Raw genomic sequence first — 19,378 nt, 5'->3', positions numbered from 1 at the left:
AGATGGGAATGTTCAGACTTCTTTAGTCCCAAAATGTTTAAAGATCCCCTTTGCGCCAGTGCTGTACAGTAGTGCAAAAACAAGCAACTATTAATTGTTTGATTTGATAGGTTGTAGACCATGGCAAATGTCTGTTTGTGTAAACCCATGTAATGGTCAAGGTTCTGAGCACATTCATAGACGGCACATTGCTTGGACAACAGCGGCATCTAGTGGAAACAATGAGGAGCTGCGTGCCATTCAAAACCAGATGTTCTTCAAATCCTTTTTTGTCAACATTGAATAAATATATATCCATTTACGACATATAGGAATACTATATTTTTATGCTTTTGAATGTGTTTTTAAATAAACGTTTCATACCAGTACTAGTTGTTAAATGTTATTAAACTATCCTAATCCCAAACTTTATTCCAATCATGTTCATAATTCAAAGTCAATCGCAAACACCGAGCAGAGTGTTGATGTGTATGTAATTTGATGTTAAATTCTAGCCGAAGATGCAATTATAAGCAAACAAGTGACTTCAGAACAAGCAGTTATAAAATGTTATTTAATAAGAGTGAGACGGCTGGTGGCAGTATGCAACGTTTTAAAATATGTACACAACATTTTCAAATTACAATCTAATCACAAGACTAGCCATATAAAGTCCACGAGAAGTCCCACAGTGAAAGTTGAGACAAAGGATATCAGTCCATAAGTTAAACATGCATACACTTTTCTATATATACATATAGATTTAAAAAAAAAGTTCATATTTATAGTAATAAATCAGTGGTACTGTTCAGAACATTTCTATAGGGTATGCAGTTGCCTTGTCCTGAGATACTGCTCCCAAAAAAACAAAACTTATTTTTTCTCCAACAAAACCATAGGTTGCATGTTCTGCAGCTGTTTTAACATAAGTTCACTCACACCAACAAACGCTTTGTCAACTACTATTTTTACTTTGTCTAATGATTTCAGATTCTGGGGGTTGTTGAATTTGATACAGGTTTCTTTGGTGCTCAGTTGGGATAATCTGACCCAAGGGCCAATCAGGGGGATTTCGCACGTTAAAGAAGGTTGTGTCTTGTTTGACTGTTCCAGGAACTTTAAAAAAGACATCTCAAATCCCATGGGCTTGAAAGCAGTCAATGACGCCGTATGCTCAGACGACTCTTCTGACGGGACAACTGAAGAGTCTGAACACTCATCCCTGCTCTCACTTTCTTTGGGTGGATGGGACATTTTTTTGCGTTTGACAATTTTTTCAACAATCCTTTTGGGCCGCCCTCGCTTGCGTTTGATAACCACAGAGCTATCCGAACTGTCGTCATTAGACAGCGAGTCAAGCAGAGCAGCGGGGATTATTGGGCTTGTCCGTTTGCGCAGAAAGGGCCTGGAACCTTCGAGCTGCGTCTCCTCTGTGCCATTGTGACCCATTAGCTCAGGTTCAGAGTCAGAGGACTGGTCAGATTTGGAGTCATCGCTTCTAACCGAACCGTTTTTCTGTCTGGGAAACTTTTTGCAGAAAATATAGTGACTCCTGTGCTGTTCTAAAAACTTTTCACTGAGGCCATGAACTGTGTAATGTTTGAGGATGCTCTTCTCTGAATTCATGACCGACTCACAACCTTTAATCATGCAGGGATATTGCAGCGGATAAGATTTTGTACACATGGCAGATGCTTCGACCTTTGATTTTAAAACGGGTTTTTCATACTTAGTCCAATAGTTGTTGATTTTACGTGTTCTTTTGGAGTCATTGTCTTTCTGTGGACTTGTTTTATTACTCTCAATATTTTCCTTCCCGTCACTTGTCTTATTGAGTTGATACTGAGTTTTTGAGTTTTGTTTAGCACCATCATCTAGTTTTGGCTGCCTCTGTAGGTAATAATCATTATGCTTTTTCATCAAATGCCGAAGCATGTTGGACTTTGTGGCATAGGCACGATCACAGCCTTCAATCTCACACTTGTACATGTTCTCCGGTTTGGACAGCCTAATATCTTTGTGTAGTTCTTTAATGTGAGCAACATACTTCCAGAAAGCGGTGAAGGAGACAGTGCACCCTTCATGGCCACACGTAAATCTTCCCAGCCTAATTACAGATAAGAGGTCGCCCACTTTATCAATGGTGAATTCATGCAGCCGAAGATAATGTTGCATGAGATGAAGAACCTCTTGGAAGATTCTGGAACAATCTTTGACCTGGCATCTGAACTCTGAAATGTGTGCCTCGTCCTCTTCCTCCTCCTGCTGCTCCACGGCTTCATCTGCCTCATTCTGGTCTTGCTCTTTGTTGACCTCGAGGGCTGACAGAGCGGACTGGTGAACAGCTCTATAGTGAAGGATGAGATTGTGCTGAATGGCAAAAGCAGCCTCACAGTCTTTGTGAACACAGCGGTAAGGCTTGTACTGGCTCAGTGCATCGCTTGACGAAGATTTTTTGTCAGTTTTCTTCAGCGGATCATTGCTAGCTTTCACTGCTGCTGGTTTGTTTGCCTGTTTGCCAGCTGTAAGTGGTCTTTTAGCCACATGAGGAGAGACTTCAGTTTGGGGTAGATGAGCAATGGCCAATTGACAACCATTTGGAAAAGGCTTACTAAATTTAGTTCTCTGATGGCCATTTGTAGCATGTCCGGTTGTAGACATTCTGCCATGTCCTGTCTGCTTCAAAGCTATACTATGCATATTTGCAGAAGGCAAAGACTGGATAACTGAAGTACCTCCAGGATCACTTGGTCTCTGATATTGTAATTCTTGTTTTCCCTCAGACTGTACAGCAATCAAACGGGTCATAGCTGCCTTGTCTTTCCTACGTTTCAGGTCCAACTCTTCGATTTCTTCAATTGACAATTGGTGAGCAGAGATGTAATGCGTTTTAAGATTTGGGTTACGTGTAAATGTTCTTGGACATTTTTGACACTGAAATGTAGCACTATGTCCATATTTTTGTTTGACGGCATTAATCTGTTCAAATCCAAAGTCATGGACTTTATTGAGATGTCTCCAGTATGCAGCACTTGAAAGAGTAACATAGGTGCAATTTTCAGACACACAGTAAAATGTTTTGGGCAAAACAGAAGATTGAGAGTCTTCTGATTTAACCACTAATGGTTTACTTGAACTGCCAAACAATGTATCTGAGCTGACACGATCAGTAGCAGGCTCAGGGACAGGATCAGGAGACTCCCTGATAAGGTTTAAGCTATCAAATGCAATCTGAAGTTCTGAAAACCACTGCTGTTGGCTGGGAGATAATTGCTGGGACTCAATATCTACGTCTTGACTGAGACCTGTGCTTGTAGGGCTCTCCGAGCCCTGCTTTGAGGGGTAGTTTTGTCTGAAACTTGTAAAGCTGTGGGTTTTTAAAAGTTCATCTATTTCAGCCGCAGTGCCAGGGATGATGGGAGGAGTTTCTCCCTTTGGCCAGTTGCTCTTGGAATCCCAATTAATTTGACAATCCTCATTTTTAGAGCTTGTCTCAGAGCTGCAAGACATCGGGCTTTCTGACTCAAAATGATGACAGGCATTGGCTAAGTGACTCAAATTGTTTCTGCGTTGAAAGTCACCGGCCAAAATCTGCTCCCGTAATTTCTTTTTAATATTTTGCTCAGTAGTATTTCCATGAGGGGGTTTTGCTTTGTTTGGAGGAGGACCTTTTGAATGTACAATTGGAACTGCAGTGTTTGAAACTTTCAGCTGGTCCTTTGAAGGGATTTCACTTTGACATCTGCTTATGGCTTTGACTGATGCAGAAGTTTGGTTTTCTTTGAGTGCTTGGGACAGTAGCGGTGTAGGATATCTTTTTCCGGGCGGTCTTGTTTGATGATAATACGGAGGGCTAGACGAGCTAACGTCTTGAACACCACCTTCCACAGATTGTAAAGCAGTGCTGCTCTGGAAACATTTTACAGCAGAATCACAACACTTCTGAAATTGAGTTGGCTGTGGAGGTATACACAGGTCTGCCATATTAGACGCCGTCATGATTTGCTGAAGGGTATCATTGCTTGTCTCTCCATCTAACTGGTCTTGACATTTCTGAGAGCTATAGCTTGCCTGTTCTGTTGAGCCATGTGATTTAGAAGTGTGTGGTTTGTTGTGGCAGGTCTCGTGTGGATTAATTGAAGTATTTTGTGGTGAATTACTAACAGTTTGGTCTGAATTAAGGAGGTCAAGAAATGATGCTGGGAGGTCAGAATTCAGTTCTATTTCATCAAATGGATTACATTTTAGTCGCTTAGACAAATGCCCACCAAGAGATTTTGTACTCTTAAATGATCGAAAACATCGTGGACAAAAAACCTTTCCATCTCTGACAATAGCAGGCCATCTGACCTTATTACGTTTTCGAGCTGGTTTGCCATTTTCTGGATTGTCGTCTGCAGTAGCTTGGTTCTGCAGAGGTTGGCTGTGAGGATTTTGCACTGTGTTAGTATTCATCAACTCTGTTGAGTCTCCATGTGGTGTGAAAGGAGAACTGTCTTGGCAGTTCTCATTTTTAATGTTGGCAGGTACAGGAGGTTTACAACTTAATTGCATGCTTGATGCTTGGATGGCAGCTGTATTGTCGTTACACTCCCCAGGGATAGGAGGACCTTTTGCTGGGATGGGCGCATTAGTGTTGTACATAGCTGTGGGAAGCATTTGTGAATGTTTAGCACTTGTTTGTGTTTCTTGAATAAGGGGTGAAAATGTCGATTGGCAGCATTTAGAGGTTTTGTGTTTCCCAACTGAAGACAGAGGTGAGGCTGGTTGCGGTGTGTAAAGAGGTAGAGGACTACAACGCGTGTTAGATGTTGGATTAGAACTCACAGAAGTTTGGTTTGGTTTTTGGTCAGCCCTCAACGGGATGCCTCTCGGATGATCTTTAAATGGAAGAGGAACACTTTCAGCTCCCATTGCTCTGTTTGGGTGCATTTGCGGAGGTGTCCCATGTTGACCATGGTTAACTTCAGAGACAGATGGCCATAAGGGCAGACTTTCCTCTTCAGTTTTTATTACTGTTTTAGGTGGCAGAACCGCATTGGCAGATGGTCTGTATAGAGCACTACTTTGCATCTCCTTGTATGCCTTTGTTAGAGAGTGTGCCAAAAGAAGATTAGGATCGATGGAAACAGAAGATCGATGGTCAGATGGCAGGGGGACACTGGTAGATGGCCTATTTGGATGTAATTGGGAAGTGGCACCCCTTGGTATTTGTTGATTTTGATGAGATGCAGACCACATTGCTTGACTCCTAGGTGGCCGGAGAGCACTACTGGTGGGGGTTGGCATATTGAGAGGTTGAAAACCGTTTCGAGTACTGGGTACAGCTGGGTTTGACTCTGTGAGGCCTTTGGGCACAATGGGCGCAGTGATGGATTCGGGTGGTCTGGGTGAATTCATCATTGCAGTACCGCACTTGTGCTGCTGTTGTGTGGCCATTGGAAAGACTGGCTGATTAAGTGTTTGTAAGGAACTAGTACTAGTAGTGGTTTTTAATTGAGCCACTACAATAGGATTTAAAACATTTTCCATTAATTGAGGGCCAGTTGTATTTACAGGTGAAAGTAACTTTTCTGCATTAGAATTGTTCACCATATTTGTATGGGGAGGAGGCAGGATGACCTTTGACTTCTTTTGAGTTCCTCCAAAAGGCTTTAGAGTTGGAGGGGGACCAGAAACATAGGTTACCTTAATTTCACAACGTGGTATCCTGCGAATTGCGTACATATCGGGGTGGGATGTTTTAATGTGTTTGGAAACACTCTTATAACAACTGTAATTTCTTGTGCACAAGTCAAAGGGACAATGATATCTCTCTCTCAAAATCGTCTCGGGTGGAGATTTATTCATTTTTACTTCTTGAGTTGCACATGTGGCCACAGCAGGTGGAACAGCTTGCAACTTTTCTACAGAATGAAGGGGATGTGTGGCTGGAATAGAAATATGTTGTGTTGTTGCTGCCATGGGAATAGGTTGTGTTGCTGCCATAGAAAAAGGTTGTGGTGTTACCATGGGAACAGATTGGGTTGTTGCCACCGAAGTGGGTTGTGTTGTTGCCATAGAAGTAGGTTGTGTTATTACCATCGGAACAGATTGGGTTGTTGCCTTTGCAATAGGTTGTGTTGTTGCCATGGGAAAAGGTTGTGTTGCTACCATGGGAACAGATTGGGTTGTTGCCATAGGAGTCAGCTGTGTTGTTGCCATAGAAATAGGTTGTGTTGTTACCATCGGAACAGATTGGGTTGTTGCCTTGGGAATAGGTTGTGTCGTTGCCATGGGATTAGGTTGCGTTGTTGCCATGGGATTAAGTCGTGGTGTTGCCATGGGATTAGGTCGTGTTGTTGTCATGGGATTAGGTCGTGTTGTTGCCATGGGATTAGGTCGGATAATTTGTGTTGCAATGGGATTAGGTTGTGTTGTTCCCATGGGATTAGGTCGTGTTGTTGCCATGGGATTAGGTCGAATAATTTGTGTTGCCATAGGATATGGTTGTGTTGTTCCCATGGGATTAGGTTGTGTTGTTGCCACGGGAATAGTTTGTGTTGCCATGGGATTAGGTTGTGTTGTTCCCATGGGATTAGGTTGTGTTGTTGCCATTGGATTAGGCTGTGTTGTTGCCATGGGATTAGGCTGTGTTGTTGCCATGGTATTAGGCTGTGTTGTTGCAATGGGAATAGGTCGTGTTGCTGCCATGGGAATAGGTTGTGTTGTTGCCATAGGATTAGGTTGTGTTGTTGCCATGGGAATAGACTGGGTTCCTGTTGCCATAGGAGTGTGTTGTGTCTGTGGTGGTGAAGTCGGTCTAGTTGCGTTACTGACGGGCAGGCCACCGTACTTGATCAGGCCTTGATTGAAACTACTGGAGAAAAACTGTAGTTCACTTTGTAGCAATGTTTTTTCACGCAGCATTTTATTGATAGTAGCCTCAAATGGAGATATATGCTTTTGATATTGGGGAGATGGTTGTTTTAAATGATCTGGAGTTCTGTTAGGATGAGTTTCTTGTTTACAGTACATATCAGCTGGCCCTAAATCTGTTTGCAGGTTAACACTCTGACTTGCCTCATCGATGGAAACTTCATCTTGCACTTCAGTTTTGATTTCGAAACGATCTACAGTTCTGATAGGGGTTTGTGAAGCTTTTAAGAGGCTTTCAAGGGTCTCTGGTTTCCCAACACTGACAGTTTCAGCTCTGTACTTTTCTGGTGACCTCTCAGTTTCTTTTTGTGTGGATGCATTAGGCATGATCTGTGTCTTATTCAGAGATGAGCAACTCTGCAGGGGTTGTTCCTTTGGAGAAGAGATGTCTGTCTCTTTTTTAATGGCGTGATCGTTATGGTGCAAATCCAGCTGTTGCTGTGTATGAAAGACCCTCCCACAGTCCACAAATTTACAAGTGAAAGTTTTGTAATGCTTTGCCTCATGGTCATAGAGCTTAAAGGCCTCACTAAAAATTTTGCCACAATTTGAAAACATGCATCTTGCCTTAAAATGGGAGTGTGTTTTTCTGTGCACAAGCAGTTCAGTGTTTGAAAGAAAGCTAGCTTTGCAGTTGAGCTGAATGCATATGTATGGCTTTGTGCCACAGTGAACCTGTAGATGATCATTAAGGTGGTTAACACTGACAAAATGGCGACGGCAATACTGACACACTACCTTATTACTGTGCAAATCAAGGTAAGACTTTGCCTCCTCGTCATCTCTGTGGGCTTTTACATGAGCGATGAGGTTTCGGTAGAACTTGAAGGTCTTTTTGCATGTGCCGACAGGACACACAACTTCCTCGCTAGGCTCTTCAGAAAATCGTCCGTGACTATTTTGAATACAGTCAGCATTTTGCCCCAGTGAACCTCCACTTTTTGAACCATCATTTTCAGTCTTGCCGATTAAAGAGGCAATCATAGGGGCAGCAGTTTTAGGATTAGCAAGTTTCCTGTTAGCCTTCATTGCAGTTAGCCTATCCTTGCTGGACTGTTTAACATGTGAGGTGACGTGGGGAATCAGAGTCTCTTTGGAGTTGAAGGACTGAGTACAAATGGGGCAGCTGTACACCCCACGGTCGAAGTGGATCTGTGCATGTCGTATGATTCTGTGGCCTAAGAACTCCTTGTCACATAGTACACAGTACTGCATGTAGACCTGCCAGTTTCGGAACCTGGCAGATATGAAGCCTTTCTCACGTAGCTTCTTCATTTCTCTGTTTTTCTGTTTCTTGTCCATTTGGTCGGTGAGTTCATATGTGCCACTGACTTTTTTATCAGCGCTTTCTAAAAACCCATCGTCAATCCATGTGTCCTCCTCCTCGGCATCATCTGTATCATTCAGTGAGTCAATGGATGAAACTATTGAAGCCTCCTCTCCCATAAGAGCAAGGCAGCGCCTCTTCAACGTTTTCCAGTCCCAGAACTCTGGGTCAAAAGGCCACTGCGTTTTGAAGACCAGCAGCAGCTCACACCGCAATGAATTTGGAACAGCCATTTTATCCTCATCCAATTTTTGATCTGGTTCATTGTAAAGAGTCTCCACAGCGTAGTACGAATCCACAGTAGGCTCCAGCAGGAACTGGGTGAGCTGGCAGGCACGCTTCACTTCAAGGTCGTTGGGAAGTAAACAGGTAATGGTTTTACACACTGTGGCTTTTGTGTTTCCATCCTCTGTCTGCATCCGAAGAGCCCTTATGCACATTTCAATGCACACAGGTAGACCTGCCTCATTGATCTGAAATAGAAAAGACATTCTTAGTGAACACCAAATACATAGGTCTAAAGATTTCAAATTGTCCTTTGTCCTTAGGCAAAACTGCAGAGCTATGGTATAGTTGCAACTGCATTAATAACTAGTAGAAGAAACAAGTGTAACTCACTTCAGACTGGATGACTTTGATCAGGAACAAGATGTGGTAGACAGTTTTGGAGAGTAAAGACATCTGACAGCATTTGTCCAGAAAGGCCTTCTCACTGGGTTCAAGACGCTTCAGCAATTTGCTCCAGAACAAAGTAAGCTCCCTGGAAAAGTTAGGTCAGATTAAGTGCACAATACATGTCAAGTAATTTGTGGGTTTTAGTACCTATTATTACATATAAAGAGATTATTACATATAAAGTGAATATATAATATTCTATAATATATATAGAAAGTATAACCCATGAAAATCTCACCAAGCACAGTATGCATCTGCCTGCAGGAGCTGTCGGGACAAGAAGGCTGAACACAAAGTGAAGGCTCCCGTTTCATCACCGTCAGACTCCAAGTTACAGATCATCTCCAACACATCATGGCAGTCCACCTTACTGAGCTGGAGTAGACACATTCACAATACTCAGATTTAGTAGTAGTATGAAAAGAATGACAAAATTCAAGACAAAGCTATATTTCTTGCCTCTTCCATGAGTTGATCCTGTTGTATGGTAGTGCAAAGGCAAAGGCAGACAAGGTACATCTGCTTGAAATTTGCCTTTCCTTCACAAAAGGCGCTCTCAGAGCAGGTCTTTGCAAGCCGTGCGGCTTTTTCCAGCTGCTGGTCTTTTATCAGCTGTTTAACTCTCAGCTCCAGCAGACGGTGTCCCTCCTGAACCAGCAATTGTTCAACTGAAAACAAAAGCTACTGTTAACAATGGATTTATTTATTATGGATTTATATTTTATTTGTGAATGCATCATGAAGCAAAATAAATATTAATACAATCACTCAAAATTATATCACAAACGTACTTTGCTGGGATGGAAGCTCTTCTCCTGACAGAATGCCTTGCAGGACAGGGTTGGTCCAAACACCTTCTTGTTGGCCCAGGGTCCAAAGCATAGAGAGCTGGGTAATTCCAGTCTCCTGGAGTTTACCATGTGAAAACTGAGCACAAATACAGCAAGATGTTTCTATATGATCAAACATCAGTGGGTGTCTATGATTGAACAGTAAGTTTTTTCTTGTTTTTCTTATTATTGTTTACCAAAAAGAAGCCTTTTGGGAGCAAATACAAAATATCCCACTACATTACAAAATAGGCAAATATCTAGGAATGTAAGTCAGCAGCAGCAGGATCGAGTACACAGCAGGATAGTGCCATAGTGTGCCATAGACTCTGGTTGCATTTGCAATGTTGTCTTGAGTATTTAGGTAAAATATAGCTACATGTTAGAGATTTACAAAGTAGTGTTGACACACATGACCTCAACATCAGATAAACTTCATTATGGTTTTCCAAGTATACATTTACACCACATAGCACTATGTTTAAAAAAAAAAAAAACTACAAGGACAATAATAGAGCAATTCTTGTGTGTGCTATGTGCTTGTTTACTTTAGAACTCACACAATGACATTGAACCCAATTGCATTTTTTTGCAGGCATCCTAAATTTTCCTGTTTGTATTTTAACAGACGGTTTTTGAAAGAGAAATATGGATTTCTTAACTTGAAATTTCTCACTTGTGTAGCACAAACATTGCAACAAAGCTCACTGTGACTAGTTACCAAATACAAAAACAAGTCAACTGAGTGATCGAATTAATCTCTGACCCGCTGCTATAATAACAACACTTAACTGTTGTTCATATTAAATCTATCTGACTGGGCAGTTATCATTACATTCTGCATTATTGTTGTTATATTTTTATGAAATTCGAATCAATCAGCTTTATCATTTCTACAACATGTCATAATTTTGTTCCGCTCAATCCATTGATGCAAAAAGATAATCCTAATATCAAATACATATCTACACAATAGGGGGCAGTAATGGGAGGGAGGGGATGTGTTGCAATTATGAACATTTTGTCTAACCTTAATGTCAGTGCTAAAGTGATACAACAAGACTTGTAACTGTACATGCTCCTCATCAGTAACTGACCTGGACACATGAATTGAATTCATTCCAAACGTCTTCTGGAAGCTCCTTTTGTGACAGCAGAAGTTCCACAAAACTCCTGGCAATAAGTGAGTAATGTATAAGTAATATTTCAGGAAGCATAAACCTGGAAAAAGACTTGTCTAAGGTGCAACAGGACTTACATTGCAAGTCTCTCCACCACGAGTGGCACGCTGTCACACTCCATAGAAAGGTAAGCGGAGGTCTCCGCATAACTCCGCAAGGCGACCATGTACACTCGAACCACAGGCACTGGCTCATCCTCCATTCTCCAGCAGCCCGCAGACTCCAGCAGGGCCTACACAAATGTTCAAAGTCATTAGGCTGTGATGAAAGATTTCCTACAGTAGAGATGTGAAATGTTACAGCAGCGTAATAACGACAGTGCCATTCTGCACAATAATATATCGCCAAATCATTATCATCGCAATATTAGGCAACGTGATACCCATATTGCAAGAAATATATTAAGTCACTGAGACCTTCCATCTGACTAGGAATGTTATTTTTTGCTGACACAGCCTAAAAACAAACACAAAATAAAAAGCTATATGGACAAAAAGAAGGTTCAGTTGTTCAAGTCATAATTTCCTTAACTTAGGTTTATTTTATTTTCAGCTTTGTTTTGACATAATTTGATGAAAATAAAAATTGCTTCCATTTTTTGTTTGATAACAATGAAACATTTAATGCTCAAACGGCTCCGTACAAGATTGCAATAATTTATTATCCCAATGTTCAAGATATTTTTTGTCATATCCAGCAGAATAGCAGCACCAATCACTCACATACACACTTCATGTACTTTAGCCAAAGCCGCCTATCTGTCTATTATTTGGCTATTTCCATAGCGTTGTTCGGGGGATTCATATATTGTATAATGGTCATCATATCCAAGCTGCAGCCATTGTCAAGATGATGAATTTGCTGATACTTGTTAGTGTGGTTCAAGCTCATTAATAATACAATTATCTTGATCAAAGTGGACTTTACTCTTGACCCCCGGGGCCCTTAATGTATGGCCCCTCAGCGCAGATTCATGTGCTAGGGGGATATGCTGGTCTTCAGTTACCTGTCTGCGGGGCTCTCATATGCATGATCCTCATATAATGAACTCCGCAAAGGCGTGCGTTTCATTCTGCACGTACACACGCGTGACTGGCCGAGGGAAATCCAAGAAACCCAAATTATTGGCTGCACAACTTAAAATAAGGTATGTCACAATTAAACTCCACGTCTTCTTTCACCTAAGGTCCTACATCTTTAGGACAATGCACGGCCCCGGACACGCACAGAGACAATCAGTGGAATGATGATGGAGACGTGAACGCGCACGGTGCTAAACACTACAACATGCTACAATACAGCCTTGAAATAACTGGGTCTGCAGCCAGATGCTCACACAGTGGGTTCACAAACACGGATATGCAAAAGCTGGGCGAAAGTGCCACCAAGCTCAGCGCCAGTATAATAGATAGTAAGGTCTTTTAAATGCAATTAGATCGATAACAGGAAGCTTCAGACCATTTATTAGCCGTTGCATGCTAGAAGCTAAACCGTTGACTGTCAACAACTTTGTAGCGTGTATCAACGTGTGATTCTGAACGAAATTATCAAAGTATATTTTCATTTTCATTTCAGATAGCACAAAGGCACGTTGTCCCATTCACTGCTGTGCTCCCACAATCTCCACAGTGCTCTGGGGGGTTCACTGGGAACAGACTCTCGGAGGCTAGGCACTAGCCCACTGTCCACTTACCCGACAGAAGTCTTGGCAATAATTGAATGAGGACTGGGTCGGGGAGTCCTGGCTCTCTTTGACCATGTTTTCCTGTAGTTCTTGTAAACGCAGTGTTAGTCCTGTTAAAACAACATTTACATCGTCTTCAGGACCACGGTCCCTCTCGGCCTCCTCGTCCGCCATCTTCACACCCAACTACAACGCGTAGCACTTTGCGCACAATGCGCAGCGCTCTGCGTAGTGACGTCACATACTACATACCTCTCTCGGGCCCTTGCGTTACAAAGGGACCCCTGCTGAGTGGCCCCCATGTGCACTGGTGTATATGGGGAGAGCATGGCTACTTCTGGCCTGTTTAAAGGAAGAGCATAACACTTGAAGGTGGCCAGACTCTGAGAAAGCATAAAGATGACAGATATTTGGTCCCCTCCCATAAACGTAATCTTGATAATAGATTGGGAAATAGCACTGTTGGTGTCTAGTTGAGCATTCGAGCCAATTTTGGCATTGCTAGCCTGTTTTGTATATTCATCAGCATTTTGCAACAGCTCAGCACATTAGCCAGCCCTGTAACATAGGTTTTAACCTGTGGTGGGGGGGAAATGCGTCTATTTTTTTAACAATCCAAAAACCTTTCTACTACCCTAAAATAGGCTATCTTTGGAAATGTATGTTTAATTCTATGCAATAAATATTGGCAATTTGTATTTGTATTTCTGTATTTATTTATTTAAAGGGACAATGCATTTACAAAAAAGTACAAAAAACAACAACATCGCATTATATCCTGGCTAATTTCCATCCTTTGTCCCCAACCGGACCAGGCCTGGCTACACACCACACATGCATTTGTCTCCAGCAGGTTAGACTACTGTAACGGCCTGCTCACTGGCCTCTCTAAACGAGCTGTCAGACAGCTGCAGTATATCCAGAACGCTGCTGCTCGAGTCCTGACAAGAGCCAGGAAATACGACCATATTAGTCCAGTGCTCCGGTCTCTGCACTGGCTTCTGGTCACTCAGAGAATAGACTTTAAAACAGCTCTGCTTGTGTACAAGTCTTTTCATGGTTTATCACTGAAGTACATCTCTGACATGTTACAGCCGTATGTTCCATCTCGGGCCCTGAGGGTTCTCAGGGAGGGGTGTCCTGGTGGTTCCCAGAGTCAATAATAAACACGGTGAGGTTGCGATTCAATTTCATGCAGCTAAAATCTGGAACAGTCTTCATGAAGATTTGAGACAGGCCTCAACTCTGACAATGTTCAAATCCAGGCTGAAAACAATTATTTTTGGCCATGCATATGACAACTGAAAGTATTGTATCCTCACTCTTGCCTTTCACTGTAATTGATTAATTTTGTGTTGATGTTTTATTGATTTTATTTGTTTTCTTGTAATTTTATGCAACTGTGAAGCACTTTGAATTGCCATGTGTATGAATTGTGCTCTTCAAATAAACTTGCCTTGCCTTGCCTTGCCACACACCACTCACTCAGCAAAGCACTGTCAATGCTAACATTGTGATATTCTACATTTTATAGTCTGTTCTAGTTTTGCCCTTTTAAGCTTTTTTATTCATTATTCAAGATACTTCTTTGCACATTTCCTGTCTATTTTGCACACCTTAAGTGTTTCTTGAGCGCTAATGTAATAAGTTACTATCTCCACTCTGAGATCAAGAAAGGATTATCTTATCTTATCTTCTGCACATACTCACCCACCCACTCACACACTCCTACCCCCACCATCCTAGATCTTGTTGCAAGAGCAAGAGCACTAACCGCTGTGCCACCGTGTCTCCCTAATGAATAAATAATCATTCATAATGCCAAGTATGTTCCTGCTCAGATAGGTCAGATAGTACTATTTTCCCTCTGCCTCAATATTTTGATTATATATTATTAAGGTGGCCCCTCCATCCCTTCCTCTCTAATGCTCAACTGGCACTGTTGGTGCTATTTGCAGTAGGATTCATCTTTGTACACTAGAGGGTAGTATTGTGGCTTACAAAAATAACGCAAGGGCACCACTGACGCCTTCACTCTCCAGGCTTTCTTCTCCAAGTTCCCTGGGAGCCCTTGTTCATTTTCTAGTTTATTGTGTTTCTTTTTCTATATGTTGGCATCACTTGGTATAGCAACTGTAGCCTATATTAACGACAATGGCTTTCCTCTGCAGTTTGTCCACCATCACAATGTCCAGTCCGTTGCTGGTTACTACTCTGTCAGTCTATCTAGCTGTCCCACATGATCTTGGTTCAGTCATTCACTACCTCCTTTGGAGGTAGTCCTGTCCATACTCTGCTCTTATTTTCCTTTAGCCAGCCCCTTGGAAAGACGCTCCCGTATACACAAAGCTTTCCCTACCAGTATCCTACACTGTGCTGGATTGTCTCATGAAACTCTATGCACAGCCTACACCTGTTTGTTGAGATAAATATGGGCTTTTTAATTTATTGTCTTTATGTACACATAATGCTTTCAAATAGTCTGACATCAAGAGTCAACAGAAAGTGCAAGAGCATTTACTAAGATCTGAAGGATTTGTGAGGTACAGTTTATCCTCCACCTGCTTCACCACATGGAACAGCTGATAAACCCTAGCAAGCGTCATCAGGCAGAATGAGAAAAACAATCCGGTTTCAACGACCAGTGAAATTTAATTATGATAATAAAAATGAACAAAGAATAATACAATGAACAATGCAAGACCCAGAATGGGGAATCATCATATAACACAGATAACAGACATGTTTTTTTGTTTTGTTTTTTTCAGTTATAGCCAAGAAGCTTGTCATGGTGAAAAACTAAAATAAACAACAAGTTACTGGGCCCCACAAATACGATATATTACGTCCCTGACAGTTCACTAAAACATTTTCACAATTGAAAAGCTGACATTATTTGAGCTCCTTTCTTTGTATCCCTGGCCGACTGAACTGAGCAGCCCTTTTCGTGGCTTAGTGGATTAATGCAGAGACAGTGGGGAAGGAGGGCTTATCTACTTGGGCCATGACAGAACTAAATTCACCCAGGAACATCACCCATTATCTAAGGTCATCACTGTTAACTTTTACATGCTTGGGTTTAGTTTACTTTATTTCTTATTTGGTGTCTTGCACCTAAATAACATGCTTGTCAGTCTCCTTCTCCCAATGCAGGATAGGTTTTTTTCTTTTTTTATATTAAAGAAAGAAAAACTTTCTTTCATTGGACAGATACAAGCTGTATTTGTCCAACGCTTGTACAGATACAGTTTGAGTCTGTAAACCTCTGGAGCTTTCACTGTCCAGTAGCAACCAGGGTGTGGTCATGCTTGGCAGCCCGTGTACGGATGCTGATGCTAGGCCTGTGGTCAGACTGTGTGCGGCGAGGGGAGTCCGTGCCTCTTTTTACTGGTCGACCTCTTGAGCCCTCGCCCCAGGGCCTGGGAAGCACTGATGAACCAGCTGAACTGTACAGCTGATGGGGTTTTTCATTTTGACAGAAGACTGAGCGGGCATCTTTGAAGGACAAAGAGGGGATGATTTGTTCCACTGGATTGTCCGAGGCCCGAGTGATTGTCTTTGGGGAGTTGGGGCGAGAATTGCTGGACTGAGGCCTCACAGGTGGACTTGGGTATCTGTGGCGCACAGGTGGACATGATGGAGGCAGCCGCACTCTGGACACTGGTGGTGCTATAACAGGGAGGCTGAAGGACCTATCCTCCTCATGATCATCAGCACTGTCAGTCCTCTGAGGGGGCTTCTGCTGGGGCCCAGCTGCACTGCGAATGTGAATGATTGCACGTGCTTGTTGGTACAGACTACAGTCAGCATCAAGAGCTGCTTCCTGTTGCTGTGCCAGTTCCTGTGTGGCCACAGAGGCATCGTGGCGGATCGAACAGGCAGAAGAGAGATTCAATGATCTTGGCTTGATACTTGTTCTGTTTGGCAGAAGTTCTACAGTAGCCTTCAGGCGATGGTGTAGACCCTGTCTTTTGTTCATTGTTGAAAAAGCATTATTCTGGTATGCTTTTTCATTTCCTGATATGCTCTCAGTTATTTCAAAGGAATCGTCCATCAGTACTTCTGGGGGAGGAGGGGGGAGGTTGTCTTCATCTGTGTCCTCTCTGCTCTCAGGCCAGCTGCTGGCTTGTATGCCCTCGTTTGTTGTGTTTTTTCTGGGTCTCCTGATATTGGCAGGTGGATTATCCCAGCTCTGCCCTGGTCGGCTGAAAGAGTTTATCAGTCTCCTCACTGAAGGTGGCTTGGGGGCCTGTGATGCACACTCTGGGTGCATCTTGTTAAGTCTTTTATTTGAGCCAGCTCCACAGATTGAGTGCCTTCGAACACTAATCGTGTCCAGCTTGGTTTCATGCCCAACTAAATTCTTTCCCTTGACGTCAAAACAACTGACTTCACATTCACTTTGTTCTTTAGATAGCATCTCATGGATGTACAAAAAAGTCTGGCTTGGATCTGGAGGCGATGAGTTGGACCTTTTTCTCATCTGCATGTCATCATCTTCCTCATCCATTTCATCTCCCTGCTCTTCGTCCTCATTATTTTCAGGTGTGGAGTTGCTCTTCAGTACGGCCCGGATATTGGCTCCAGAAGAGCTGCTGCCAGACTCAGCGCTGCCTCTGTGCCTCCTCTGTCTGTCAAAGCCAGTCAGACTGTCATTCTCTCCCCCGATGCCACTGTCCTCACTGTGCAGCGCTGAATCCTCACGATTGCCCTTTCCCATGGCAGCAGCCTCCACATGGGCCAGAACCTGGGCTATTCTTTGCTCCACATTGTGCTTGGCCTTCATTTTCTCAAATAGCAATCTGGAGATAGATGCAAAGCACTCAACAGCTTCTTCTAAAGTTGTGTCCCCCACAGCCTGGAATGAACCCCCCACGAGCCTCATCTTCTCTGTGGAGTGCTTGAGCAGTTGCTGGAGCAGGTCAGGAGGAGGGTCATAATGACTGTCTTTGTCACTGCTTGATTTCAGTGCGGTCAGAACAGGCGTTCCCATCATCCCTGAGGGTAAAGCCATGTAGTCTCCATGTTCTTTCAGCATCAGTTCACCTTCCTCCGCCATCTCCTCAAGAGCCTGGTTGATTTCTTCAAAGCGCAGAACTAAAGCAGACATCATGGGCTGAAGGGACTGCTGTGTGTGTGCAGCCTGGTCTAGCAACTCCAATAAACCCTCAAATTTAGAGATGTTAGGATTGAGGAAAGCATAGGCGGCTTGATGTGCTCTTACCATGTGCGGTGGGAAGTCCACTCTTGTGATGGAGGATTTTCTCAGCTTTCCATTTGACCTTTGTTTTTTCTTGTTTTTTTGTCTTCTCTGTATTCCGTTGACCTGGTCAGTTTCATGGATTTCAATGACACTTTCAGCCACCACCGCATCAACATGGTTTTCCTCAACTTTGGCTTCTGTGTCCATGACAATCTGGGCTTGGTCCGCCACATATTCTTGGCTAGTGGGCAGAGGAACACTTTCCTCCACCTTGGGGCAACAGTTTTCCTCTCCTATAGGTCCAGGTTTCACACAGCCCTGAGGAGCTTCATCCATCGGAGCATTTTCCAGAGTAGAGGCATTGTCTGGTTTGGAGAATAACTTGCCTTTAGATGGGGAGCACCCCATTGTGAGAAGTTAAAAATCTATAAAAAGAAAACGAGCGAGAAATATAAAAGTAAGAAAGTCGAAACCTTAGTCCAGTTTCAGTGTCTGACAAACAGCATCTGAGGGATAGAAAGACACCTATACAACCTGCTGGGAAAGCTTAGAGAGTGCTTCTGGGTTAAAGCGGATTGTGGGATTTGTTTCTCTGAAGCACAGATGGTTGAGGCTGCTCACAAACACTCACTCCTCCTGCAGGTTAGACCCTATAAGCCATGGGCAGTAATCAGCTGCTGTTTTTAGATCCAGCCACTTCTACAGGTGGAGTCCATGCACCTAATTATAAAAAGAGTGACCATATTTAGAACTTAAAACTGGGACAACTTACCAAGTGAACCTAAAAACAAACTATAAGAGGTAAATGTCCTATCCTTCGTGTTTGTCAAAGTGTCTGTTTAATGCTTTTATTCCACAGGTTATCTCTCTTTAAAATATATACAGTTGAATAGACAAGTTATGAAATGGTTGCAGCACATATCCAAAGCAAAATTATTCTCTTTCTTCAAAGAAACAGCATCTTTGTACTACCTGTATACTATACTGACTCGTTCCTCCTCTGGGGGTGTGGGTCAGAAGGTCAAAAGGTCAAAAATCGGAATAAACAAATTGTGATTGTGATACCATCTTCGCACGAATGAAAAAATAATAATAATAAGTTGGTCTCACAATATAGGACCATTCAGGGAAAAAAAGATCAGCAGTGCTTTTCTGAATGGAAAACACGGTTCCCTCCTGGAACCGTCACCTTAATGTGGTGGAGGGGTTTGAGCACCCGAATGATCCTAAGAGCTCTGTTGTCGGGGGCTTCGTGCCCCTGGTAGGGTCTCCCATGGCAAACAGGTCCTAGGTGACGGGTCAGCGACGGGTGAGAGACCAACAGGCCCGGTTAGAATCGTGAGGCCGTCCTTCTGTGGACCCTCCAGCAGGAGGAGCCATAGGGGTCTGGTGCAATGTGATTTGGACAGCTCCAACAGCTGCCCCCACGACCCGGCAACGGACAAGTGGAAGAAAATGGATGGATGGATGGATGGATGGATGGATGGATGGATGGATGGAGTCAATTAAGAAATTGTGTTCAATGTACTGCATAGTTTGAACAGAATATTTAATGACACAAGATACTGTGTAACTCACAGT

The 19,378-nt window shown here is 42.9% G+C and overlaps 2 protein-coding genes across 2 annotated transcripts; both read right to left on the bottom strand.

The window, feature by feature from the left end:
* Positions 1–583: 583 nt before the first annotated feature.
* On the bottom strand, positions 584–12,809 carry znf292b (zinc finger protein 292b). The gene is made up of 8 exons (XM_079572025.1): positions 12,604–12,809; positions 10,988–11,142; positions 10,827–10,902; positions 9,691–9,826; positions 9,359–9,567; positions 9,138–9,274; positions 8,843–8,984; positions 584–8,697 (listed from the first exon to the last, which is right to left on the bottom strand). The coding sequence occupies exons 1-8, from the start codon at positions 12,766–12,768 to the stop codon at positions 853–855; spliced, it is 8,865 nt and encodes a 2,954-aa protein (XP_079428151.1). The 5' UTR covers positions 12,769–12,809; the 3' UTR covers positions 584–852.
* A 3,059-nt stretch (positions 12,810–15,868) lies between these two features.
* Positions 15,869–18,644, bottom strand: pcare2 (photoreceptor cilium actin regulator 2; the record flags this gene model as incomplete). The annotated part of the gene is made up of 1 exon (XM_079572569.1): positions 15,869–18,644. Exon 1 carries the CDS (start codon positions 18,203–18,205, stop codon positions 15,869–15,871), a length of 2,337 nt encoding a protein of 778 aa, XP_079428695.1. The 5' UTR covers positions 18,206–18,644.
* Between the last annotated feature and the right edge of the window lie 734 nt (positions 18,645–19,378).

This window comes from Gobius niger, assembly GCF_951799975.1.
Source record: "Gobius niger genome assembly, chromosome: 15".
In the NCBI taxonomy this organism is placed as follows: domain Eukaryota; kingdom Metazoa; phylum Chordata; class Actinopteri; order Gobiiformes; family Gobiidae; genus Gobius; species Gobius niger.
The sequence above is the reverse complement of the archived record's forward strand: the minus strand, read 5'-3'. Positions and strand labels throughout refer to the sequence as shown.